Source organism: Sebastes fasciatus, chromosome 17, assembly GCF_043250625.1.
Source record: "Sebastes fasciatus isolate fSebFas1 chromosome 17, fSebFas1.pri, whole genome shotgun sequence".
NCBI classification, from domain to species: domain Eukaryota; kingdom Metazoa; phylum Chordata; class Actinopteri; order Perciformes; family Sebastidae; genus Sebastes; species Sebastes fasciatus.
This window is the reverse complement of record NC_133811.1, coordinates 10,114,026-10,140,904: the sequence shown is the minus strand read 5'-3', so window position 1 is coordinate 10,140,904 and position 26,879 is coordinate 10,114,026. Positions and strand designations below refer to the sequence as shown.

General features: G+C 41.2%; 3 protein-coding genes across 4 annotated transcripts; 2 read left to right on the top strand and 1 right to left on the bottom strand.

Annotated features, from left to right (window-relative positions):
- Positions 1–448: 448 nt before the first annotated feature.
- On the bottom strand, positions 449–11,077 carry maco1a (macoilin 1a). The gene is made up of 11 exons (XM_074612313.1): positions 10,804–11,077; positions 9,422–9,563; positions 8,143–8,269; positions 7,850–7,973; positions 7,527–7,705; positions 5,984–6,527; positions 5,544–5,702; positions 3,881–4,063; positions 3,606–3,726; positions 3,081–3,255; positions 449–2,579 (listed from the first exon to the last, which is right to left on the bottom strand). Exons 1-11 carry the CDS (start codon positions 10,881–10,883, stop codon positions 2,377–2,379), a joined length of 2,037 nt encoding a protein of 678 aa, XP_074468414.1. The 5' UTR covers positions 10,884–11,077; the 3' UTR covers positions 449–2,376.
- Positions 11,078–14,302: 3,225 nt separating this feature from the next.
- On the top strand, positions 14,303–16,801 carry srfbp1 (serum response factor binding protein 1). The gene is made up of 2 exons (XM_074614477.1): positions 14,303–14,812; positions 14,970–16,801. The coding sequence occupies exons 1-2, from the start codon at positions 14,324–14,326 to the stop codon at positions 16,257–16,259; spliced, it is 1,779 nt and encodes a 592-aa protein (XP_074470578.1). The 5' UTR covers positions 14,303–14,323; the 3' UTR covers positions 16,260–16,801.
- Positions 16,802–17,393: 592 nt separating this feature from the next.
- On the top strand, positions 17,394–26,245 carry e2f3 (E2F transcription factor 3). Of its 2 annotated transcripts, none has more exons than XM_074614481.1 (7): positions 17,394–17,680; positions 19,972–20,095; positions 21,563–21,803; positions 22,188–22,321; positions 22,615–22,727; positions 22,978–23,164; positions 25,130–26,245. In XM_074614481.1, the coding sequence occupies exons 2-7, from the start codon at positions 20,062–20,064 to the stop codon at positions 25,408–25,410; spliced, it is 990 nt and encodes a 329-aa protein (XP_074470582.1). In that variant the 5' UTR covers positions 17,394–17,680; positions 19,972–20,061; the 3' UTR covers positions 25,411–26,245. The 2 variants fall into 2 exon arrangements, with proteins under 2 accessions (XP_074470582.1, XP_074470581.1); XM_074614480.1 differs by lacking the exon at positions 17,394–17,680 and adding an exon at positions 19,373–19,530.
- Positions 26,246–26,879: the final 634 nt, after the last annotated feature.

Sequence of the window (26,879 nt, the reverse complement as noted above, 5' to 3'; positions counted from 1 at the left end):
ATGCAACTCTTCTGTGTATTTCCTACTAAGAAATTGGTATTTACAGGGAGCACCTGAAGGCATCATCAAAGCACAGGGCAACCACATTGTTTTTCTGATTTGAAACATTGGTAGGGCAACAAGGTTTTCAATAGATGATGTAAACAATATTTGCCTAGTTGTCTTTCAGGTCTGGGAGGTGACAACAGGATAAACTAAATGCTTAAAACATGTATAAGTTGTTGGCTACATGGAAATACATACAACTTCTGAGAAAATGTAGCAATTAAGATAGAAAATTTTGCAAATAAATGTCAATTTGTACTCTCACAGTCATTTTAATTTGTCCTTTGACATTAAGTTTCTGTGTTTTGACATCCCAAATGTTTCTTGCCAAAACTTGTGTAAAATGTTTGGCCTCTTAATAAAAAGGAAAACTAGACACACAGATCATGACGCGTACGCAGACTGAACAGCTTGCGTTGCCACCAGCAAGACTTTCTTTAATAGTGATGGCCCAAGTGAAAAGTGTGACACAGCCACCATCACTTTGAGTAAAGAAAACAAACATGGTGGAACAATGAAAAGATAAAACAAAGCACTTTTTTTTTAAACCCTTCTCTTCCTTCTACACAAACTTATAAAAGCAACTTGAGAACTGAATTCACAACACCAGAGCGATCCACAAATAATACTTTTTTTTTTTTTTTTTACCCAGGTAGGCATGACATGACAGCACGACATGGTCAAATGGTTCAGGGGGGGGGGGGCGGGGGGTATTAACCTTTTTCCCAACACAACACATTCACAGAATCCTTCCTGGTAGAAAATATAGGAAATTAACTGAATATGATGGGAAATATCAAGGAGGTGCCACTCAATAAAAGTCTGTAACAAATAAATAAATGTGTGAGTAACACAATCAGTCCAACCTGCTGCCTCACTACGATCAGCCCAGAACCTTGTAAACACAAACACCATCCCAATATGTTCAAATGACAAAAAAAAATAACAGCACTCTTCTGCAAACATTATGCTAGCTACATCGATCAAAGTATGGATGGAAACCAAACATCAACACTTGGCACTTAAGAACTGAAATGAAATAAACAAAGAAAAACATTCCTCAGTAAGTTAATGTACATTGTTGTAAACAACTAAATGCCAACTGTAGGGCATGATAATAGACAATCAGTTTGGTTGGAGTTTGGCGTACCAAGACTGTCACTATGACATGTACCATGTCCAGTGTTATGTTTTCCCTTTAAGTTTGTAATTCTTTTAGCCTTTGAATACTGAATTGAATGGATCAGAATGTGAGAAATCTTGAATGCAAATCAGAGCTAGAGAGAGAAACTTTAAAGCTTGATGCTTTTTTAGATCCCAGGATTGCAACATATGTGGTTTCTACATCTTAAAAAAGAGAAACTGCAAGGCACTGTAAAATCTGCAAATAATGGTAACCACCGGTTACCTCGACATCATTAAATCCAGAGAACAATATGGCCTAACGGGTTCTAATTTGGTCCAGAGGGAGAAGAAAAAGGTGTCTGCAGCAAACAAGTGAACATTTTGGCAGTGCCAGGTCCAATCTAGCAGTAGCATGTTTTTTTGTTTTTTTTGTTTTAGCACAGAACAACATCTGCTTCATCAAACTAACTGATAATCCTGGAGACTTCACTACTCCAGCATTGGAGAGGATAAATTGTATTGGAATATCTGAAGAACACAGCAAACGTTTATCACTATTTTAGAAGAAATGTACATTGTCGTAACTGAACTGAAACTTTACAAAAACAAACAATCACTGATTTAAGTTAATGGTGATATAGCAAAAACATGAATAGTTTTACATTCATGTATCTCTCACTGGGCTTTACTTTACAGGCGAGTTTCAGACTCAAAGTGAACTGAAAACATCATGAAAAGCCAATTGTTTTTTTTAAATTAAACATCTGTGTGTCAGTTCACTATAGGAGAAACTATGGCTGGGAGGAGGAGGGGGGGGGGGGGGGTTATACTGACAGCAAAAGAAGACTGACATGAAGCGATGCATGACGGCTCTTCAGTAGACATTTGGCCAACAGATTGTGTGTTCCTTTCTCCCCCTTCAAACGCTGTCTAATGGCTAAATCCCAAAACTCAACAAAAAAAGTCATATTGTACACAACCCTCTCAAAATAATAGTTCTCATAATAGAACCAAAACAAAAAGGAGCCAAATACACATATGTATGGAGGGGTTGTGTGCACTGTGTTGTCTGTATGTGTTACATTAGAGTGCAAAAACTGTCAGGGGGGGGGCTGGTAAACTCAAAAAATAACCCAAACTGGAACTGAACGCTTCACCAAAATAAAAGAGACAAAGTCCTGTCTGACAAACGTGTGGATATCAGAGTCACTTCTTGAGGGGCTGGTAGACTGAGGCGTTGGGGTCCAGGGAGGAGGGACTATTGTCCATGAACTTGGAGGAGTAGTGCGGGGCGACGGGGCTGAGGTTGTTGCCGTCTGATGAGTAGGACAGGCTGGGCATCACCGCCATCACCTCTGCTATCTTCTGCTTCAGCTCGGCGATCTCCTGCTCCCTCTGGTGGATCTGGCCTGGAGGAGACGCAGGAAACAAAGTCACAGCGTTGAGAGAAGAGACAGGGGGGACATTTGTCCTGAAAGTGACTGTTCTAGGAGGATACCTTTAGGGCTGCATGATTTAAAAAAAAATAATAATATCTAATGTGATTATTTAGAATGATATTGCAATTGCAGTATGATTGGCGATATTAGAGCGAATGATAATTTTTACATGATTATTCTCATTTTTATTAAAATGATTATGGTGCGATTTTTGCGGGAATATGTACCAAACAAAGATTTTTTCTTAAGTCTGTAGAGTATGGTGTATGGGCCGGGACATCTCTTGTGTTTGGTGAGCCGAAGACAAATTTCCACCCTGGTGGACAATAAAGATTTATTTTATTGTATTGTATTGTATTGTATTGTAAGCGACACCTGTGCTTTCCCTGCTGTGACTAGTGGTGAAGCAGTGTAGCAGTCAATTCATATTACCAAACAATGACATTTAAGAGTGAATGACTTCATCCCTACCTTGTGCTATCTCCAGCTGCCTCTTGGCATCCCCCAGTGCGGAGAAGAGGTCCAGTTTGATCCTGGTCTCAGCACTCAGGCTGTTCTCCAGGTGCTGGGTCTTCTCCTGCATGGCTGACAGCGCCGACATCAACACCTCGGTGTCCTTCTCGTTCTCTTTATACTTCCGTAGCTCCTGGATGTGACAGGAGAGGAAAGAGAAATTGCATTAGAAATGACATGAACTCCTTGAGTATGTTTTACACTAATCAGAAATGATTGTAAGTGACTTATTTGAGCTGTGCTAAATGCTTGATGCAAACAGAAATCACAGGGGGTCTATTTATTTAATTACATCAATTACTTGAGCTGAAATGGCATGTCATTTTTAGTAAAGTGATCACATTTTGCTGTTAGAAATTCAAGCACAGCAGCAACTTGTTAAGTATTTTACAATCTCTCTAATGACCTAGAAAGCACACATTCGTTAACCCAAATCACTATCTTATAAGAATGAGATAACAGAGTCGTGTTATTCCTCCTCACCTGACACTTCCCCTCCAGATCTCTAATCTGCTCCTCCTTAAGTTTCATGTCCATGCTGAGCTTCTTACACTCCGTCTCCAGCTCTCTGATGCGACCACGCAGAGAGTCAGTCGACTCCACTCTGTTGGCCAGAAGAGAAAAACACACTTTTAATAGTGGAAAAGGAAAAATATGTCCACGAGTCAACCGATCTTTCATTTCTTGTTTTGATATTAACTGATTTGATCTGTTTAATTAGTAAAAGTTCATTTTGACGACAGAGTAATAATGAGTACCTGGTGGCAGCAGCTAATGCTACGGCTCTGGCGGCGGTGGCCTCCTCCATCTTCTTCCTCTTCCTCTCCTCAGCCAGCTGTTTCTCAGCGAGGGCTCGAGCCTCCTGCTCAGCCTTCAGCCTCTTCTCCAGCTGGGAGATGGTCTGCTTGTCCTTCTGCTTGGCCTGGACGGCACTGTGGAGCCTGAAGTATGGAGGGAGGAAGGAACACAGTCAACCTGGCTGGATCACAAGATGAACACACTTTGAACTGAGTTTCTCCACAAATAATCACACTAAAGCACCACTTTAAATCTTGTGTTTACTAGAGATGTGCTCACAGGTTTCTTAGAAATAAGTCATTCAGCATGAAAAAGCATAAAACAATGACTAATCGACTAAAGAAATCTTAGGGCGCTTTCACAAACCAACATTTAGGCCGTTTTAATCGAACTCTGGTGCGGTTCGTTTGGGCAGTTGTGAACGCAGAAATCGTACTCTGGTGTGGACTAAAACAACCATTTCCAAGCGAACCAAAACGCAGGCTGCCTGTGCGGGCATATGTTGAAATTGGACGCAGGTAACTACAGGTTAACATGAGTGGGAGAGGACGGACCTGGACTTCTGCAGAAGTCTGATGATGTTTGATTGACATCTGGGACGAAGAGAACACACAGAATATGCTAAATAAAGTCCACAAATAGTAACGTTTATAAAGTCGTTTGAGATAAACGTGGACAAATTGACTAATAGGGGGCTTAGACCTAGTAAATACGCCTAAGGTTTAAATGGTTTAACCTTCAACTTTGCTCACTGATAACACACCATTACCATGACACTAACAGAGAAAGCAATGTTTGTGTACCGAGGCTGATAGAGATAAAGGTCATAGACCTAATAGCCTTTCAAACCCACTATGCTTCAAACGGTACTTTGTGTGATGTGTTGTTGTTTTTATAAGTGTCTTCAGTTCAGTAAGGCTAATAGCTCAGGCGGAATTGACACATCATGATTGTCTTTGTGGCTTTTGTGGTCAGTAACAAAGCTTTTCAGAAGGAAGTAACGTACTGTGACTCATCAGCTGAGCTGAAAATGGTGCCGGCAGTCACAAGTGAGGGGAGCTCAACTGGTGACAACTGATTCATAAGGTGGTTTGATCATATATGCGCTGTACGCCTCTACGGTCTTTCTTCAAGGGCATTCATAGTGTTGTACTGGTGCTTTTACATACAAATGGTGAAAGAAGTAGTTGCGTTTGTGAAGGATGAAAAAATAATAAATAGCTCGCACAGGGCTCCAATGTTCACTAATTTACTGCACAATAGTACTACTGCCTTTCAAGGATGAAAAACAGACAACTGTGAATAACAATGACTTCTTTCTGAACAATTGGCCATGAGCAATAGCCAATTCAAGCTAGTAGCTTATCAAGGAAAAATGTAGAGGGGATGAAAATACAGGAAAACGTGTCAAATAAAATGCTCCACCTGTTCTAGTCCAATGTATTTGTAGGGATCTTCACTTGTAAGGTTTTTTGGCAGAGTTGCGTGACCGAGACCACCGCACTGTCCTTAACTTACCGGCTACCTACCTCAACATACGGTCTAGAAATGATATTTTATTGCATCACAACTCAGGTGAGATTGCTGTCAGAGTTGACGTGAGTATGCTGCTCGTGTACCCACTTGTTCTGCAGCAGCTCGTTGTCCTGGCGGAGCTGGCCCAGTTCAGAGCGTAGGCTGCGGTCTTGGCTGCTCAGAGAGGAAAGCTGACTCCGCAGCTCCGACTCCAACTGCCTGTTGGCCTGAAGGTCTGCCTTCAGACGCTTCACATCCTGCTCCAGCCTTTTGGAAAAAGGAAACAAGATCATTGAAAGGCAAACACGTCTCCTGTAACTAGTCCAGGATAGAAACAATTCATTATTGTATTGTGAGGTGATGACCGCAAGAGTAAACAAGAGTTGTATTGGCTTGTATCCTTCAATAAAAAGTGAACCAGAACACGAGTACAGACACAATAACAATGAAGTCGGATGACATTTATAACTCCACGCACCAGCAGCAACACGTACAGTCAGTCAGAAGAAGAACGGGGATTTGAAACAGTGCAACAGTGTGTGTCTTACCGTACTAAAGCGTCCGGCTTTCCCAGCTGGTTGTTGGGGATACAGTTCTCCACCGGATCCTTCTGCCCCTTCCCCGCCCCCTTCTGCTTCTTCTCATTCTTACTGGTGGAGGAACCCGGCGGCACGCTGCCGTTTGAAGAACTGTGATTCCGTGGAGACGAGTTGGAAATGTTACCCCCGCCTCCGCTGGCATTTTTGTAGTTCTTCCCCGTCCCCCCCATTTCCTCTTTAGAAGCAGAGTGTGTGTTGGCGTCGGCGTGTGTGTTCTCTCCCGCCAGGTCGTTATTCAGTCTCTTTGCCCCGACGTAGTTCTCTATATACTCTGTCTCCTGTAGTTTGGAGTCCAGTGCGTGTATAATACTGTTGTTATTGATTCCAATTGTGTTCTGCTTTTTGCCCTCGCGCTCTTTCGCAGTACTGTCCTTCCCTTTTTCCCGGTACTCCAGTTCTGGTAACGGGACTGTGGTGCTTTTCTTTCCTGGCGGCGCTCCGTTCTGGGATATAACGGCGGGTTCCACCTCGGAGATCCCTTTAGCTAAAGCAGCTGGAGGAGAGCAAATGAAGGCAGCGTTAGAAGACACATAAGAAAAACATACTGGACAGAATTAACTAAACTAAACTAAAATATCCGGGCCGAGACCTCCTGAAAAGCGAGTGTACAGGCCTGTACTACGAAGCAGGGTTTGGGGTTAGCGAGGTAACTTCAGGTTTAACACTGGAGTTTCAGTCCTACGACGGTGGTTCACTTCTTATTCTTCTCTAATTCTTGATTAGATTTATTCTTTTAGCGTGTGTGACAATGTTTTAGCCTTCTTCTATCAGCTGCAACGGTGTGAAACGGACCTGGGAGCAAATAAAAAATAAATATAAAAACATAATTCCAAAGCAGGAAGTAGGCTTAAAATTGTCATACACCCCATAATTTCCCCAAGGTGATGAATAAAGCATCTTCTATTTTATTCTATAAGAATACATCTAAACAACACATTCATTTAACGGAATACACACACATGTAATTATAGTCAGATCTACTCGTGCCCTAGATTTACTTTAATGCCAGCTATTCTTCTTGTATTCAGCAGCTTCAACTCTGTTGCTTTTAGTCTGGATTATGTGTTTAACTTCTTCGTATTTTTTCTAATATTACAGTTTACCCTTCATTTGTAAAAATGTGCCGCTCTGCTGACCGTAGACTTGTCACGTTTGTGATTGGTAATATGCTGCAAACACCGGCCCTTTATGTGAACGTGCTCATAGCCAGATTGAGAAAGACCTGGGTTGATTTACCGAGTTGATAACCACCGTTGTAGGACCGCTTAGCGGGATCGCAGTCTTTAGGGTTAATTAAGCCAAATAACGAGAAGATACCCTGGGTACGTTGAACTCGCTTTGTAGTACAGACCTCTGGTATGGTTCTATGTTTGTTTGTGATAGTAGACAGCAAACCTCTGTCATCCTTGTTCCCTGTCCATGAGTGTACTACTGATAGCACAATTTCGACGGACCATTTCTACTCTCTGCTGCAACAACTTTTGTGTCTCACCCTCCTCTGCCTCCCTCTCCTGCCTCTGCAGCATCTGTTGCTCTGGTGGTAAAGCCTGCAGTAGAAGCTGCATGTAGAATTCGTTCTCCTTCTGCACCTCCTTCTGTTTCCTCAGTCGCATCTTGTAGCTAACGTAGCTCTTAAAGCCGAAGCCCAGAGTAACCACTGGATAGCCGATACTGGGAGGGGAAGAGAAAGTCAACTTTTAATATGAGGGTATCCTTTTAGGCAATAAATATGGATTGATTTTCTTAACTATTTATCACGGGTAGTACAAAACAAAATCATAGGACATTGACAAAAGACTCTACTATGACGTTTACCAGTGAGCAGCAAAGGGTCGACACAGGTCAACATGAAAGTTCTTCAGATCTTTGAACCGTATGGCAGCTTCGATGTACACAAACAGGATCCACAGCGATACAGTGGGTAGACAGACTCCTCTTTCTGTATGAAAGTAAGAGACGAGGGAAAAAAAATAGAGAAAAATCAGCCCTCTTGAGTCTAGCACTGAAGAAACTTGGCAGCTTTGAATTTCTTTCTTTCTGTCTTTAAGGTGAAAGTGTCCGCTTGGCTGGCAGAGATATAAAAGAGTCCACAGAAAACTTGGACTAACCTGTGTGCCAGACATACTGGACCCATACGTAGGTGCTGGCAGCGAAAAACAGCCATTGGACGGGGATGAAGAGGAGGCAGATGATGTCTGATGTAAACGCCACACATACGAAGAAAACAGAGAACGCCTAGGTGTAGGAGAAAGAGACAGACAATTGAATATGTCATAACGACTGTGCATAAATAGTTTCTGTGTGGAAACATGTACTTTACCCATGTAATGTAAAAGACACTAAAAAAAGCTTGTCTTGCTGGTTCCCCATCCACAACTACCATGTACATACAGTACATTATTTCAACTGTATAATGTGGATTGGAGATGCACAGCATTTCATCTTTGTTGTTCATCTATCCAAATGTGCTCCAGACCACCTCCTGCTTAGGTAATAACATGCAAGTTAAACGGTGATATTGATAACATTCAGCCCCTGGATGTTGCATTCTCCCACCCAGTTCCATTGTATTTACTTCACAACAAGTCGTTGCCAGGCATTTACCATCAGTCTCAGCCATTTATCTTTTTTTTTTCACACACTGACGACCCAGACATATCACTTGATATGATACCAACTATTATTGGCTCACAAGCCTTGTTAGAAGTGGGAACCAAACGTCAGACATCCTCCACAGAGATAAACAAAATGTTCATTTTCGACCTGCCAGCATTTTTAAAATTATTAATTCACAATCATAATTCATAATTTTTTCAGGGAAAAAAACACCATAAAAAAATGTATGGCAACTTGAGATTTGATAAAACATGTCATATGATCTAAAAATCTGTGTTTTTCTGTGATGGGACAGTCAAACACATCTCGCATCTAACAGGACCAGATGGAGGGAAAAAAGGTACATTTAAAAGGTGCTATTGATATTTTTTACTTCACAACAAGTCGTTGCCAACATCAATCTCAGCCATTTATCCGTTTTTTTACACACTAACTGGCAACTAGATTGCTGACGACCCAGAGATACCACGTGATACCAACGTCATTATACTATTGGCTCATAAGCCTTGTTAGAAGTGGGAACTAAACGTCAGATATCTTCCACAGAGATAAACAAAACATTCATTTTGGATTCTTTTTTTTTTTTTAAATGATTAATTCACAATCATAATATATATTTTTTTCTAAGAAAAGACATTCGGCACCTTTCTAAAAGCTCTGTAGATGTATTATTTTTTTTAAACATATTTGTCTACATAAAAATGATATCAATAACACCTTTAATGTCTGGTGGAAAGGGGTGGGGGGTGGGTCATATAAAGCAGCTCTTACCAGTCCCTGATATCTGAAGGAGTCGTAGACACTTCGAATGAAAAGCCAGAAGGGCCACAGGTACTCAAACCTGAACTCAAGCACAAAGTCGGCCAGCAGAACTAACACCCACACCACCAGGAACTTCAGGTACAGGAACGTACTGCGGGGAAAGATGGAGAAAAATGTGTTAAAAAGGAAGACACAAGTGTTAATCTGAAGTTCCTACTAGATTTGAAGGCAGATAAATGTCAATTCAACAGTGCAACAGTGAGCATTGATACAAATCTAGATATTCCCAACAAGGCTAATAGTGTCTTGTGAAGGGCTCATTGCATGGGTGTTTGAAATGACCAACGCCTTGCGACCAACATAGGTCTTCGTCAGGGTCACTGTGAGCATTGATGAAGACCTATGTTGGTCGCAAGGCGTTGGTCATTTTAAACAATTATTACCATGTAAAATAAAGGCATTTTAATTTTGTTCAAACACTACAGTGTGCCTTGGATTATTTTTTAGGGAGACTTGCATTTTGTACTTTTTTCCACCCATTCAATGACTGAATGAGCCCAATACACCTGAAGGATCCAGAGAGCACCTGTATGTGATTACCACATAGACCATACTCCATTGTCTTCAAGGCTAATAATGTGTTTCTGTTAGCAAATACAGTGAAATAGATGATAATGGCTGAGAGAGACATCTAAACACGTGAGAGAGGGAGGGAGGTAGAGAGAGATGGATAGAGAGAGTATGTATGTGCCATGTCTGGACATGTATGTTGATGAAAGCACAGCTGGTTTCTTTTCCTGGCTTGCTATCAATCAGTCTATAGGAAAAGAAAAGGCATGCTATTTTAATAGTACATCACCTTAGATAATATTACAACTTTACATGCTCCAGTTAGACCTGATTCCTGTGGTGGTTATTGTTTCCTGTGCCACCAGAACAAAGCCCAGGTGAGAGCCCCGCCAGTCGGAGTCACCTCGGACCTCAAAACGAGCGCCCCTCACATTACTGCTGTCATATCCAACAGCTCCAGCATGATTATTCTCCAAGTTCACGCTGTCTTTCTTTAATTTAACACATTCTCCAATGAGCTGAATGTGTTACAATTCATACTTAAAGACCCACAGAGTCTCACGGGCACCTCTCCGTTTTAATTCAGCCAGAATTTGAATTTAACTCCCAAGCTAGAGACAAATAATACCACACAAGTACCGTCAGGCCTGTCGTTTTGACATGTTAATGTAGCTCGTTGCATAGCTCCAACCACAGCGTGCCTGAATGTGTTAGTAGCACAGCCTCTTAGCCGTGTCTTGCCATATGCAGAGAGAGAGAGAGGCAGCCATTGTTACACAACCCCGTCCCTCCAGCCCGTCTCGTCTCTTCTGTCTCCGTACCTGCTATATATACCCTCGGTGATTCGGTTCCGTTTCAACGGCCGTCGGAGTTTGCTGCAGTCCGCATTGCGCCGCTTCATCCTCCTCCCTGGTGATTCACTGGTGATATCGGTCTGGTAACTGCGACTGGAAATGTCATCCGCTCATCCTAATAATCCACACTTCTTCAATTATCCACCATTGTTGTTGTTTTATTGGCACACATGAAACAAAGAAATAAATAAAAACAGAGTCCGCTGAAAGGCCCCTCCCCTTTTCACGACACGCTGCGTCGCCTTTGCGGGACGCGTGACGTCATGACGTCGTTATGCACGCACTGTTATAAAACGGAAACTGTCAAGCATGTTCTTTTTTTTTTATTGAGAAATTTACATTACAATGTGGCATCGTACAGAACAGTCCACCACTACAAGGGAACAGACAAGCCTGGAAATAGGCGTACAGTGCATAAGAGTGTGGATGAAGAGAGAAAAAGAAATCCAAAAACAAACAAACAAAACAAAAACAAAAACAAAAGTAAGGGAATGTGGGACTAGTGCTAATAGTGTTAGGGGTTCTCTGTAAGGTTAAGGTCCTCAACTAACATTGAAAGCTTCATAGCATTATTTTTCTTCATATGTTTCAGAGATGAAAAGTAAAGACACAGCTCCTTATGAAAAACATAGAAATTTGGTCTTGATTTCAGGAATCTCTTTTTCTGTATAAAAAACTTTCCAAGAATGATTATGGATTGATTTCAAGCAAGAGTGACATGTAAATTGTTCCTCCTGTGAATCACATCCTGAAACTTGCTCTCATTTATTCTGGTCCTGTAAATTTACATGTGAATTGTGGAAAGATGTTAAAAATTTTATACTTGTTAACATTTACTCAGATTTTGCACTGTACTATAGAAATATGATATTTGTGATAAGAAACCCTCTGTCCAAGGCTGGCGAAAAGTATTATTTGAGATGGTCCCTTTGGAATATCTCACAAATATTCTACATGCCAAAGTAGATCAGTTCCACAATACTTGGCAGACCTATCTGAATTATATTGGACCTGAACTCTCTTTGGAGTTCTCTTGAACATGAATTCAGTGACTTCCCTGCACTATGGACTATTTCCTATGACCTCCTATATACATTTTTTGATCTGAGCTGTACCAGTGTTTTTTTTAATTTATTTATTTTTTATTCTTATTGTGTTTGTGAAAATAAGAAAACCCAATAAAAATATTAGTGGAGAAATGTTATATTTGGTTGCTATGATTACAGTGACAAAGACAGTTATGTATTTTTTCTTATTAATTTAATTTTAATTCTCGCAAAGTTCCACATTCACAAGTGTAAATTTACCACCAAAAAAAGCCTAATTTCTTTGTATTTATGAAAGAAATGGATCTATATCTGTCCACAATTTCTTCCACACAAAACAAAAAAGCAATGAAAAACAATGAATGTATGCAATATCTTTAAAGTGGTCATTTTTTCTTCTTATTATTATTATTATGTTTTTATGGTGTTTTTTTTTATTATTTTATGTTGGTTTTGTTTCAATTCTGTTGTCCTTTGATATTTGGCACAGCTCTTTGTTTATTTTTTTGCTATGCTTCTTTTGTATGTAAATGTTTTTAATGTTTTCTGCTGTTACTATGGATACTGTCATTCTGAAATAATAATAATAAAAATAAAAAAAATAAATAAATAAATAAACCGGAAACTGTCAAGCATGTTCAACAATATGACGAAGAAAGAAGGGAATTGCTATCAGGAGTAAATGATGGAAATATTACAATGGGGAATCTGCTAGGAAAGACATCTAAGAAAGTACACAATCTTCTAATTAATTACTTAAAGGGCAACAGGAATAATGGAGATAGTCTAGTTATTATTATTATTATTATTATTATTATTATTATTATCATTATTATTAATAATAATTATGATTAAAAAAAATATATATATATTTGTTATTATAATTTCCCCCCCCCCTACCAATCTACTGCTCACCACTCCAATCCAGTAGGTGGCCGTAATGCACCTATAAGCTGGTTTGCCAACACCAATAAACACCAGAGAAGAAGAAGTCATGACGTAGTCGTCTTTGGAGGCGAGGCTTAGGAAAAACATGGCTGCCCACATCGAGTCGAGACGTTTTTCCTCAATTTTAAGTGTTTAATCTTCACTTTCTGAACGGTGAGTGTAATAATAATAAGGTTCCGTGATTTCATTTTACTTAACGCACCGCAGTTTGTTATGTTAACGTCACTGCTGTGTAGAATAAGCCTACATACTTATGACGTTACATGGTGAAGTGATCCATGCTGGCTCAACCACGTTTGTTTAGCTCAGTCTTGTTCAGACATTTAACCACATGTTTTGCTCCCTCAGCAGATATGTATTCCGTCTCAAGTGTATTAAGCTGCAACATCACATCATACAATCTCATGTGATTTCGATAAAGCAGCAGCTGTTGTGTAATACCAATGTATTTTGGGCAGTTTTGATGCAGCAGGAGCCACGTCTACTGCAGTGATGAGAACTAATCTATATAATAGTATAGTATCACAAGTTTTAAATGAACTTTGGTATTCTGATCTCTTGATCAAGTCCCCTGAATAGTATGGATTTAACTTTAACCTTTATATCATGTTTTTTTTTCTTTTGTTTTTTTACTTTTTATGCTATTTCACTATTTTATTAAAGGGACTATTTGTCAGAATCAGAAATGCTTGTTAACAGCGACACCTGTGGCCGTTAAGTCAACGAAAGTTGGTGTCAGGCTCGCTCGAAATAGACATGAACAAGTATCGCTCAAAACAGTGAGGCGACACACGTCAGCTAAAACCACAATATCACTCTATATTTCACCTGCTTGGCAGTAATGTTAGCTGACCAGACGAAGGTCTCTCCATGAATCACTGATGATCCTAGTGTTGGCTTTTCCTGCTTCAGCCTCCCGACCGCGGCCGGAGGGAACAGGGCAGACACCGGAGTTTTGGTCGGAGACGATAACGTTTCTCTCTGCGGAGCTCCGTCACTTCACAAGACACGGGAAACCTCTGTTGGTCTGGAGGAGCTGCAGCATTTATTTCTGCACAAACGTCCACTGTACATTTACTAGATATTCTCAAAGCTAAACTAACTCTCCTGCAGTGTGGAGTGTGCGCGCATGTACGTGAAAATGGAGCGAAATAGAGAGCACGAGCGCGGCTTGTGAGTGAAGGCAAGCAGGCTGAGGAGCAGAGTACAGCAGAGTCTCCGGCCCTGGAGACCAAAGCTACGGTCTCCCCCGCGTCCTCTGACTACAGCTAACACTGTTTTGCAAGACGGGCTTCACTAGATAACTTTGCGGTTTTGGTGCTTCCGTGTAGTTTGTGTTGGAGTCTTGTCTGAACAGCGTAGCCTCACGCAAGCGCGCATGGGACACCGACCTGCAATGATTTATACGTGTTAGAAGTTACAAACAGTCCCTTTAATTAATGTTGTGGTTGTTGCCAGTGAGTTATAGTCTGTTACCAATCTAAGATGGGCTTATGTCTCAACAGATACTATTTACCATGGACAAGGTAGAGACAATGGTGCCATCTGCTGAAGAAAAAAGTAAGGAGGAGCAAGAGATCGAGGAAAAGGAGGAAAAAGAAGCAGAAGAAGGAGAAGATGACGCTGGAGGTGAGGATGAAGTGAAAGATGGAGATGATGAAGAACAGGAAGGTAGAGATGAAAAGGAAGAAGAAAAAGAAGAAGCAGTGCCACAGGCTGCAGATAAAATTGAGAAAAAGATTCCATTGCCTGTTAAACCCAAAGAGAAAAAGAAGGATGAGGTCCTGAACCTCAACAATGAGGTGGTGAGGATGAGGAAGGAGGTGAAGAGGGTGAGGGTTCTGATCATCAGGAAGCTGACGCGGCAGATTGCCGCCCTGAAGAAGAAGAAGGGGAAAGAGATGGAAATTGAGAGGAATCAGAGGAGAGCTGCCAGAATGCTGGAAGACATCCACGCCATGAAAGTCCTCTCACCAGACCTGGTAGGTTTAACTTTGGTTTATTCATTATTTGTGGAATACATTATTTTCAGTACAAATTCAAATGAGTGAAAAGTTACTCAAATTGGTGACCCTTTAACAGAATGGTGAGACACTTGGTTAAATGTCTAATTAGGATAAACTTTTTCCTCGCTGCCAGGTGACCAAGACAGCCTTGCAGAAGAGTCTCAACTTGGAACAGGTGTGTAAAAACCCCAAGTCTACTATTTCCGACCGGGCTACAGCACGCATCGCCACCCACCCTCAGTTCAACAAGAAGATTGAGGACATCAAAGCGGCTGTGAGAGCCTTCAAAGAGGAGCGGATGAAGGGTGGGAAGCAGGGAGGGAAGGAAAAAATGCTGAATAAACCTGTGACGCTGACACCGCAGTCACCAGACAAAAGGGGGGAAATTAGGCGTGAGAAAGAAGAGGAGGACATTACAGTGGAGAAAAAGGAAATCATAGACAATGAGGAGGGAGATGGTATCCTTAAAGACACTAAAGATGCACCTGTTGCTGAACCTGAAAGGGAAACAGTGAAAGCAACTCCTTCAGCTGATGTTGCTGATAGTCAAAGGAAAGAAATGCCAGAGGCTAAGAATGTAAGACCAGCATCAATAAAAAGTAGTGAAGTAAAGGACATTGTGAAAAATAAACCTCAAAGCAAACAGGCAGAGAAGAAACCCTTAAATCTTAAGTGTGCATCTAAAGTGCTTCAGAAAGGGAAGGATGAGGAAGAGAGTGATTTAGAGGCATCAGGTGATGAAGAGAAAGAGTACTTTGATGACAGCACAGAGGAACGTTTCAACAAGCAGTCCTCCCATTCTGAGGAGAGCGACGACGACGGCTTTTTTGTTGGAAAAGTGAGCAAATTCAAGAAGAAGAGGAAGCAGAAGAGTATAGAAGCGGAGAAGGCCGATAAGGGGAGTGAAGTGAAAAGTTCAGACCAGTTCCAGAGTGAACTTGATGAGCTTGAGTCCAGGCTGAAGTCTAAAGGGACTTCGTTTCAGTCAGTTTTTTGTTCATCCCTCTCTTCATCTAAGCCTGCTGGGGGCAGAGGTGCAGGCAGAGGGAGAGGTGGGGATAGATTTAGGGGCCAAGGGAAACCAATGGGTGGCAGTGGTTTAAATAGAGATTTTACTAAACAATCCAAGTTCCAAAATCAGGAGAGAGGAGCAGATAGAAATCCAGGGTCCAAGTACAGCAAGCCCCACCTCGAGGGCCGACATCCGGAGTCGTCAGAGAAGGGCTTTCCCTCTGTCAGCAGAGGGAGGGGGCGAGGCAGAGGCGATGGTGTAAGGCAAAATGATCGCAGGGGTGGTGGTGCCTTTACCCATCAAGCACCACAGCAGGCACTGCATCCATCCTGGGAGGCCAGTAAGAAAAGGAAGGAGCAGCAAGGACAAATTATGGCCTTTCAGGGGAAGAAGATCAAGTTTGATGACTGAAACTATTGTTTTTGCTTGTTTATTAAGGCTGAACATACAACTTGGGTTTAATGTCTTTCATGCCATATTTGGGTTATCTGGCACACTAGTGAAGTGTAAAAGGCTGTCACTTATTCTGTTGGATGCTCAATGTGTTGTCGTGTAAAACTGCTTTTTCATCCTCATGGCTGAAGACAACAAACCTGGAGATTTTTGTATAAAACTTCAAGAGAAATGTGTTAAAATATTTTTATTCCTAAATATGATCTAATTCTAAACTGTGAAATGCATAACCTGGATGTGTCATTTTTTTCATAAAATAGGTTTACCTGTCAACAACATTTTGAGGGACAATTCATTTTTTAATAATCCAGTTCTGTTAGAAATGTATAGGTGAGGATTTAGGAAGTAATATTGTTAGTTTTTTTTTATATTTATAAACCTGTATTGCAATTTTCACTGCTTTGTCCAAAATGGTGATTAGGGCACAGTCATTGTATATATAGTACACAATCTCTGAAATTGATGTATGATGATTACCTTTTACAAGATCTTAAACCAGATGACTTTTCCCTGTTTTTGGATTCAAGATTCAAGATGTTTATTGTCACGCCGGTTATACAGGTACAATCGTGTGAAATGCTTTTTGCTGGGAAGCTCCATTAAAATAATAAGTTATATTACAATTAAAAAAGGAAATACTTTAAATTATATTACAATTATAATTAGTTATATTACAATTACATTGTATTACAATTACAAATAATTTAAGTTATATTACAATTATAAAAGGAAATACTTTGTACAAGGCATATTAAGAACATATACATTAAGAACATACACAGTATAAGATATATTTTTATGTGAGAAGGATATGTGTTTGAACAATATTTAGTGTTCATGATAGTTACAGTTTGAATGTACATTGTTGTCTTTATCTTTATTCCAAGAAAACTTAATTAAATGCAGTATTTCAGTCATAAAAACAATGCAGCACATAAAGTAACAGCTTTATTTCAGAGCTCTGTAGCCTATTGGTCGGCTACAGCTACGTCAGACGTACACGGTGCTACGTAGTACGTACACAGCGTGATGGGCCAATGGGAGTTCACATGCAAATGTGGTTCAAAGCTGTGCCGGGGAATCTGAGTTTCGCGCGTAGAATATCCTGTCGTGTGACAGCGTTGGGCTCTGTCACCTAAAATAGTAATTATCTGCGTTATTAATGGAGATATTTAAATTGTATAAAGATGGATACGACGCGATATATCTTGCACAAGCGGGAGAAATGATACGACTGGTAGCAGTCAGTACGGGACAAGATGAGAAAAAGGGGTTTACTTGGTTTCGGAGGGCTCTGACGATTACAAGTACGCTGACGGTGCATCCCCGGACCCTCAACAACCGGAACCGGGCAGACCTCTCAGCTCGAACGAGTACAGGTAAGTTAATGAATTCACCAAAGAATTAACCAAACGCAACATTAGTGGGGAGCTGGGTTAATTTGCATAGTAACGTTAACGTTACATTGAATGCTGATAAGCCTGGTGGTTGCTGGGTAAAATCCCATATTAGCTTGGTTACGTCACTGTTTATTTACACACGTCATCACCCATTCCATCTGGATTTCTTATCAGTTAATGTAACGTTCAAAACGTCACGTTATAGTCATGTAATAACATGTCTGGACGTGTTTATTGTTATTAACCATTCCGAGCTCTTGATAGTTTCATGTGTCAAATGGTGTTGTACGCTTGGTAACATATATCTAGCTTCATGTGTGGTTTGTCAAATTAGCAACCCGTTCACATAACGTGAGGACTATGTATTTTCTCAGTGACATTAGCAGCATTGGTAACTCGTAAGGCAACTTTACTGAGCTGCGTCAAGTACGCGAACGTTACGCGGGTTGATAACGGAAGCGCTAAATCTGTCTTCAGAATAAAATGGCAAATTGTCATTCAAAGTAAACAGAGCGGGAATAAAAAACAGCTACTGCTTCAGAAGCAGAGGGCGCATAACAGCATGTGTGAAATACAGCTCTTAATGGAAGCTTAACACGTATTGTGGAAGGTGTTTTTGTGGGAAACAATACTAGAATAAACAATAGCCTCCTTAAAAATAAAACAAGAAAATGTCCACTCCCTGTAATTAGGCCAGTATAAGTCTGTATTAATGTTTATTGATACATACTAGCTTGCGTTTTATGCATAGACAGTATATAAAGATGGACCACATGACAGCGCCCCAAAAGTGAAGCCACACCAGTGGCACATAATGATGTAAAAATCTCAAGATGGCAGCTCCCCCCCATGATATTGCTACATTTGTACCCATCAGATCTCAATCTGAGAACCAAAGAATGTACATTTATTGATTTTAGCTATATTGCAGACAAAACGAATGATTGCTTTTACCTGGAAGAAATCCGATGCACCTACAATGGGCGCTTGGAATAAACATATGGCACAATGTATGTCAATGGAGAGAATAACATATACCTTGAAAAACAAACTGGGTGTTTATGAGGAAATATGGAAATTATTTAATGATTTCATAAAAAGTAGTGATATTGGTGAGCTTCTACAGTAGGAATAATTAAGATAGGATACGTAAAAATTCACAATAGTGGTAGACCCACAGAAGGGAATGGACTCTTGTTTTTGAAAATATTTTTATTTATTTTCTATTTATTTTCTGTTTATGTGTATCTTCATTTTGTTAGAGGTGCCATATAACTGTTCAATTTGTATGATTAATACAGTGAAGCTGTATATTGATTTTGGCCCTGTAAGGAAGGGAAAAGTTAAGAGAGAACGAGTGGGTGTGTGGGGGTATGTTATGTTTGTTAAAGTAAATCCTGTATTGAATATATTGCATAATAATGCTGATGTTTGTATAACAAAAAAAACAACCAAAAGAGGGCAGCTGTATCCGGTATATTTTGGCTTCACTTTGGGTATAGTTGGAGGAAGTGGAGACCTGTCGTCCATCTCTATATACAGTCCATGCTTTTTATGCTATATATATAATAATGTCGCACTTTAATGGATTGTCTTATAGACAGGTGAAGGACACAACTTGTTTAAATTGGACACTCTTATTTTGAAGGCGATTGTGTGAAGCTTGGGTTACATTAATGTATTTCCGGTAGCTTTACTTCTTGTTTTACCTTGCTGCTGAGGCATCACACCGCGCCTTGTCGGGACATACTTCTGCACACTTTGCTCTTCGAGTAGCCGCACACGCTGACAACCCTCCGTAGCAGTCGAGTTTCTGCAGGAACACATTGGTAAGGAGGTGACTGTGAACTGCACTGTGTTAATTACTGCCAGAAGCAAACTAGTGGTAGGCCTTTGGGTGAGCGTGGGAGGGGGATGGGGAGATGTTGATCCAACTAGCTTCAACACACTGACTGCTGAGGGAAGCTAGCTTCTGTCCCAACTCCCAGGTTAATGACAATCCTCCATAACGAGGATTAACCAGCTCCAGATGGCAACATGAACATCATATTTAATGCAGAGACACATGCATTGCTTCTAATTTACATGCAGAATAAGTCCCAAGTGAATCCAATGGGTTCATGACAAGTTTATAATGTATTATAGTCCAAAATGGCTGCCCATGTGAGCCACATGATTCAATGAGATAATACAATCTAAAGTGTTAAGGTGCATGATATTTGGAATACAAAGCATTTTTAAATGTACATGCTGCTTTCTCTTTCACTCAGGCAAAGAGAAGACTGGAGCTGGAGCTGGAAACCGGTGACCCCCAGGACCTTCAGGATGGTGGTTGCTGGACCACCAAAGCCAAGAAGCCGATGGCCTCTCTGTCACACACAGCAGGAGGAAAGGGTAACACCGTGTTCCAATCCACGTACTTCTGTACTTACGCTTACTATTTTGAGTGCATAAGTGCGTTGGCAAGTATGGCAAAATGCAGTGCACTCGAAGTACCCGGATGTTGTACTCAAAACGGTCAAATCGTTGAGTGTGGAACGCTGGACACCTTTCACACTCAATTGTCGCCATCTTGGCAAAATGGCGGCAAATGATGCAGGAGCTTTTGTGGTGCTGAACAACGTACCTTATAGATGTCTATGGGCTACGTAGATAACAGAATAAAACAATACGTAAACATACTGGTGCATTTTCAGCCAACAGGAGGACACATCGTAGGCGTAGGCGACGACGTTGGAAACGTAATTTCCACTTTGCTTTAGTTTTCTGTGTTTTCTTGATCAACAAAGCAGGCAGATATTTTGGCGGGTAGTTGACGGGTAGAACCTGAAGGAGGCAGCAAAGCAACAAAAGGATGCCAGCTGCCATAAAACCCAGAAGAAGAAGAAGATATTTTGGTGGGTAGCGAACCGCGGTGAAATGTTGCGATTATCATCTCTGGTCAGTGCGCCGCAGAGTATTCGATTTGAGACGACCCTACCCCGTTGAAATTCACGCACTACTCAAGTAAGTACAGAGTGCACACAGTGCACTACATTGAAGTGTACTTCCGGAAGTACGTGGATTGGAAGGAAACTGAAGAATGGCAAATGTTAGAAGGCATATAGTGTGTGTGTATATATATATAGTGCGTTTGGGTTGCTGCTGCAGGGGGTGCCAGAAGAAACGCAGCGCCCTGTGGTGGAAAAGTCGAAAAAGAATCAACTTTTGGAGAAACGTAACCCGACGTCACGCTGTGTGCCAATCATGTAACCGGCGATCCAAAGCTTTTTCGCAATTTAAGGGGTTACCTTCTAGACACAGCCGCATTAGCCTCTGGCCAGCAGTAGTTTTAATAACTTCATCGGCTGTGTGTCTCAAATACTCACTGCCTTTATAACCCAGCTGCACACAGACCACAGAGAGATGTGTAGAGGCTTTTCAGGTCAGGTAGAAGCTAATCTATGTTGATTCAGTTTGTTTGCTTCCATAGCTGCAGAAGGCTGTTGAGTGCCAATCCAAAACAAAAGCAGACGTTACGGACCGTAATAGAAATTTCAAAGGAGAATATACTGGCTGTAGTATTGTTGTCGGAGAAGCCAGTATTTCAATTCAGCAAGTTTCCTTAATCTCTCATCACATATCATGGTCATTTTCTGATTTATTACAGTAAATATATTACATATTGGACCTTTAATCGTCACAGTTAATGGGTCATTAAAGTGACTCTCCCAGACCACCGCACAACCCTGCGGAGAATCGCCGCAACGCCTGATCTTCTGTGAATGCCGATATATAAGAAGGGATATAAGAATTATTAAAGAATCTTAAAAGGAGTCATCACAAATTAAACTTATTCTCAATCCTCACTTGTTTTCCCAGCTCCCTCCACCCATCCCGTAGCGTGCAAGTCCCTGTTCGAGAGGTCGCGCTACGACACCTCGCTCGGTTTCTTGACGCAGAGGTTTGCGGATATGCTGAACCGCTCCGCCGACGGGGTGTTGGACCTAAACGTAGTCGCCCAGGAGCTCAACGCCCCTAAGAGACGCGTCTACGACGTCACCAATGTCCTGGAAGGGATCCAGCTCATCAAAAAGAAGTCCAAAAACTTCGTCGAGTGGTTGTAAGTATGAGTGGAAAAGAACTTGTTGTACAACACATACTGTATATGCACATTATGGCTGCTTTAGCGTTGTTAGTGTGTTTTGTTGAGAATGATTCAATATTTAACAAATGTTACGTCCATCTATACATTATTATATGTATATTTTAAGACTGGTAAATTATGCTACCTTTTTAAAGATGGTAACAGCTGCTGATGGATATTTGGCGTTCAGAATTTAGATCTTCATTTATTGACTGTTTTATTCTATGTACAATCAGCATTCTTGTTTTTCTCATTCTTCTTATTCTTAATTTCCTCATGATCAGTAAAGTTTGATGTCTTAACTGTTGTGTTTGTTGTGATGTTAATCCCTGTGTTTGCTGCTCGGATGTGTGTTCACAGGGGCGGTAAAGTGAACCTAAACATAGATCAAGAGCTAAACGCTCTCGTCGAGGAGGAGAGGAGGCTGGACGAGATGATCCAGAACTGCACGCGGCAGGTTCACCAGCTGTGTGAGAACCAGAACACTCAGAGATATCCTTTCATTGTAATTTCAGCTTCATTATTGTGCTGCTGTTGTTGTGACCCAAATTCAGTTAGGCCAAATGGGTGTGCCCCAACTAGCATTATGTGCCAGTCCAAACCAACAGCATTTTTGTTTTAGTGTGCATCGGATGGAGCTGGGAATGTCCCGATACCGGATATTTAGTAGTTGATACCAATACCAGTGTGTTGCTTCCGATGTGAATTTTACGTGTAGTCATTGAGTATATATCCCTCGGCTGTATACAAACACATCCACTATATTCCTTAACCTTGAGGATCACATTTGCCTATTTGACTTACGATGATGTCCAAAGGATTCCCAGCTTGAAAGAACAGACTGTGATCGTGATCAAAGCCCCCGCAGAGACAAAACTGGAGGTGCCACACCCAGAAGAGGTACATTTTTCAACATAATCAGTTAATTACATTCTTTAGTTGCGATGAAACTAAACATTTAGACTTGAAACCAGATTCAAACAAAACAGGGTGGTTAATTGCTTTGGTTTTTACTGATGCAGCATTGGCCGAAATTAAATGATGTTCTTGCCACATCCTCCCAAGATACCGTTCACTGTAAGTGTCTACTGCCAGCTGATATTCAGAGACCGTTTAATAGAAGCACTCCGTCTCCTCCCGCTGTGCTCAGAGCCTCCAGGTCCACCTCAGCAGCACTCAAGGGCCCATCGAGGTGTTCCTCTGCTCTGATGACCCCGTCCCTATGGAAGCCACGGACGGCTCCGTGGACAATGGCAGCCACTTAAACTCGTCCGCCAATGGGAACAACTACACCCCCCTCGTGCCTTACTCGTCCTTCATTCAGATGTCTTCCAATGGTGAGTCTTGCACTTAAACATCCCATTCAAACAGGTTGCTCTTGTTAAATGGTACTTTGTTGCCACAGAGAATGAGGCAACTACCCATGGGCCCACACAGGAACCTTGTGAGATACTGTATATAGTTCTAACCCTATTAGAGCAATTCATTGACGTCATCGATTACAAAAATATGTCGATTTGCATAACATGTGTTGGCACATCGCAAGAACGGCTGCGTACGGTCAAAGCATGCACTCTCCCGGAGAACAAGTTGCAGCTAAGAAACCTCACCCATGATCCCCTAAAGTGTGAAGAAGTTTAGACAGAGACCCAACAATGTGGTGCTCTGTAATCTCTGCATAAATGGCTTATCACAGCAACAGCTTACAGCTGTTATGCACAAACACTTCAAGAAGCAAAAGCATCCCGGAGCGGTTTCGTCAAGACGGCAGCGAGACCGCACCATACTCCTGTTTACTTTTTGTCCCCACCAAAGCATGACATATTAGGATTATCCACACGCGGTGCATGTTCTTTGTTAGTAGTAGTCACTTAAAAATGGATTTTCTAAATGTTGCTTCTTCGTCCCCGATGTTAAAAGTAATTTCTGCACTGCTGCTGTTAGGGCTGTGCAATTAACCGAATTACAATTCCGATTTTGGCTTCCAACAATTATGAAAACCCACAGAAAATCAACACAAAATGGTTATTGTATCGCATTCCCTTTCGCAATAATGCTCTCGTTTTTTCTTGTGTTTATAAGTCCAGCGAATCCGTTTCCTATACAGCGGTGCGCTTTCGCCCCGCTCTGGGTGCATCAGTGATAACCGCTCGATGTGTGAGGATCCCCTCGTGGGAACTCTCCCCGGTGCTGGCTGGCCCTCTCCGGGCGTATTTCCTTCGTGGTGGTGTGCCGCGACCGGCTCTAGGTCAGCTTGGAAAGACCCGGGTCGAAGGTGGCGCTTTACAGCACCCCTCGCCCGCTGTGCCCTCTCTCCCTGCTCCCGGCACGACTGTCAGCTGGGCTGTACTGTCCTCAGCTATGCGATGTCGACCCCGTTTCGTTTGCCATGCTTTGTTGGTGTGACTTTTTTTGCAGAGTCATCACCATTCATATCCATACAATCAATGTGTTTATGATCAAATTGTTTACAACAGTACAAAGGTCTTCATAGATCTAGCCTCTTAATTTAGCTCTCAAAGTGCACCGGATGGAAAATGTAGGCTACAAAATGTTCTTTCTAAATGCATGATGTTTCCAAAGTCAATTAGTAATCTTGTTAAATAATAGTCATCTCAATGTTGACGTAAATAATTGTGATCATGATTTTGGAGCAGCCCTAGCTGCGGTTATGGTAACATAATGGTATACCATGTATCATATAATGAAGTTATTTGATTGTTTCACATTTTCTCTGTACTTTAACGGCCCTGTATGAGTGAGAAAATGGTTTCAACAAGTCGTTTCAGGTATTTCCCTTGCCCCACACTGATGCAAAACTACATTTGCCAGTGATTATCCTAACTGCTTGTTACTCCAGTGATTAAGTAAATCCATGTCATGACCAAGTACTTAAGTAAAAATACTGATTCTCCAGTTCAGGGAAAGGGTCACACACTGTGTCACACACTGACCTTTTGGATTTGCCGACCAGTATTTTTCTGATCAGGCATCTGACATATAGGTTCTATTATCTTGTTACATTTGTTTGTTTTGATATTTATTTGGGGTAAATGAATTGTTATGTTAATCTGGAATTAATAAAATAATCTTCAGAATAATGGATAAATTAGTCGTTGGATTAATCGACAAATCGAAAAAAATAATCCTTACATTAATCGATTAAAAAATAATAGTTTCGTGCAGCCCTAAACTCTACTTTTTGATTGTTGGCGCACATTTGTTTTGGGTTTTTAAACGTTCACCGCTCATCTTTTTTCTTTCCCCATGTCCCCTTACCCACACTCTCATTATCTTTCCAGACAATGCAATCCGTACTTCGGGAATCGGTAGTATCTCCACCCCGCCGTCCGAGCCGACACAACACTCATCACCGGTTACTGTCACCCCCGTCTCCCCCGTGCACACCTCCCTCCAGCCCCCCTCTGAAGATCAACAGAGCTTTGTCAGCCTCACTCCACCGCTAGCTTTCTCTCTCGGTGCAGAGGAGTACCTCCTCAGCCTGGCTGAGGATGAGGGCATCACTGACCTCTTCTCTTCTTTTGAGCTGGACCAGTTGCCCCTGGATATGCCCATTCTCTGAGCAAGCGCTTTTGGAAATTCTATCATTTTGGAGGCAGTTGCCATCTTCTCACAAACGGGATATCAAGGGGATACAATAAAAGAACACAGTGCTGATCTGAATGTGAGTTTTTTTAGATTTAAATATGCCTTTCCTGGACGATGTGACTGGGATTTACTGACGCTCAGGTATGTCGGAGGATTGAGATCTTTTTTATGGCTTCCTTCTTGTCTTTAGGACTCGGACTGACCTGCATGCTGTTAAACAAAAACACTGTGTTTCAGAGCTTTAATCTGTTGCATTGTCGGGCGTCTTTAAGTGTCCTTCTCCGAGGTCTGAGCATTGCTGTCTCAACGCAGGACTTACTGTTGACCATGTCACTGGAAAGATGACAGTTTGTATTGTGATCACATAGGAGCCTTCACAACAAAACCTGGTAATTTAGACACCATTTAGTGTCAAGAAATGTTGATTAAAAGCATACAAACTACAACATGTCTTGTCTTGACTGCTACAAGGGATGCACCATCCAACTTTTTCCTCACCTGATACCGATTCCAATACCTAAACTCGGGGTGTCTGCTGACCGAGAGTACTGATCCTCTTCCGGTGCCGTCTTTTTTTTTTTGAAAATATAAAATCTGTTTAGGCTACCTCTCTGTGTGGAATTCCCTGGAATCATTTATGTAGGGTAACATGAGGCCAAGGATTGTTGTAACGCTAAAAACTGAGTTGTTGGCCTAGCACGACTGAATGAATGTCTAAATGAACTCATATTGGATACACTGAATTTTATAATGTTGATGGGTTACGGCTGATACCCAATCCATTTATTAAAGTCGGTATCTTCTCTGTTTCCAGATGTGGCTTCATAGTTTCCTCAGGAGCTCTAGTAGCTGTTACTACTGGTGTAATTTTGTAGATTCAGACTTGATTCACACAAAACTTTCCTTGATTTCCCCAAAGTTGGACATTTAACCTTTTGTTGAATTCTTCTGTGGTTGGGAGTCTTGACTGTAACAATACTTGTTGACTATTAGGGACAAATCTTGCAGCTCTCAATCTCTCAAGATCAAGTTGCATGTTTATCATTGAGGTTAGTGGCTTGTGCAGCTACTGTGACGCAGCCAGTCTTCACTCCTCTTGTAGCTGTTTAGAGACATGGAATCGTCTACTGACAACACACTGAACAACTGACTGACTATTCTTTGCATTGAGATAGGGCTGCAACTAACGATTATTTTCATTGTCGATTAATCTGTCGATTATTTTCTAGATTAATAGATTAGTTGTTTGGTCTATAAAATGTCAGAAAATGGTGAAAAATGTCGATCAGTGTTTCCCAAAGCCCAAGATGACTTCCTCAGATGTCTTGTTTTGTCGTGACATATTCAGTTTACTGTCATAGAGGAGTAAACAAACCAGAAAATATTCACATTTAATAAGCTTAAATCAGAGAATTCACACTTTTTTTTTTCCTTAATGACATA

Bases quoted from the DNA above. Each gene is read 5' to 3' on its own strand.
- maco1a (XM_074612313.1), bottom strand. From the start codon at position 10,883: ATGAAGCGGCGCAATGCGGACTGCAGCAAACTCCGACGGCCGTTGAAA. The intron at 9,564-10,803 runs GTACGGAGACAG...CTTTCCCCGCAG, and splicing joins ACCGAGGGTATATATAGCAG to TACGTTCCTGTACCTGAAGT. The intron at 2,580-3,080 runs GTAGGGATGAAG...CGTCTCCTCCAG, and splicing joins GCAGCTGGAGATAGCACAAG to GCCAGATCCACCAGAGGGAG.
- e2f3 (XM_074614481.1), top strand. From the start codon at position 20,062: ATGGCCTCTCTGTCACACACAGCAGGAGGAAAGG. The intron at 20,096-21,562 runs GTAACACCGTGT...TTGTTTTCCCAG, and splicing joins ACACACAGCAGGAGGAAAGG to CTCCCTCCACCCATCCCGTA. The intron at 21,804-22,187 runs GTAAGTATGAGT...GTGTGTTCACAG, and splicing joins AAAAACTTCGTCGAGTGGTT to GGGCGGTAAAGTGAACCTAA.
- srfbp1 (XM_074614477.1), top strand. From the start codon at position 14,324: ATGTCTCAACAGATACTATTTACCATGGACAAGGTAGAGACAATGGTG. The intron at 14,813-14,969 runs GTAGGTTTAACT...CCTCGCTGCCAG, and splicing joins AAGTCCTCTCACCAGACCTG to GTGACCAAGACAGCCTTGCA.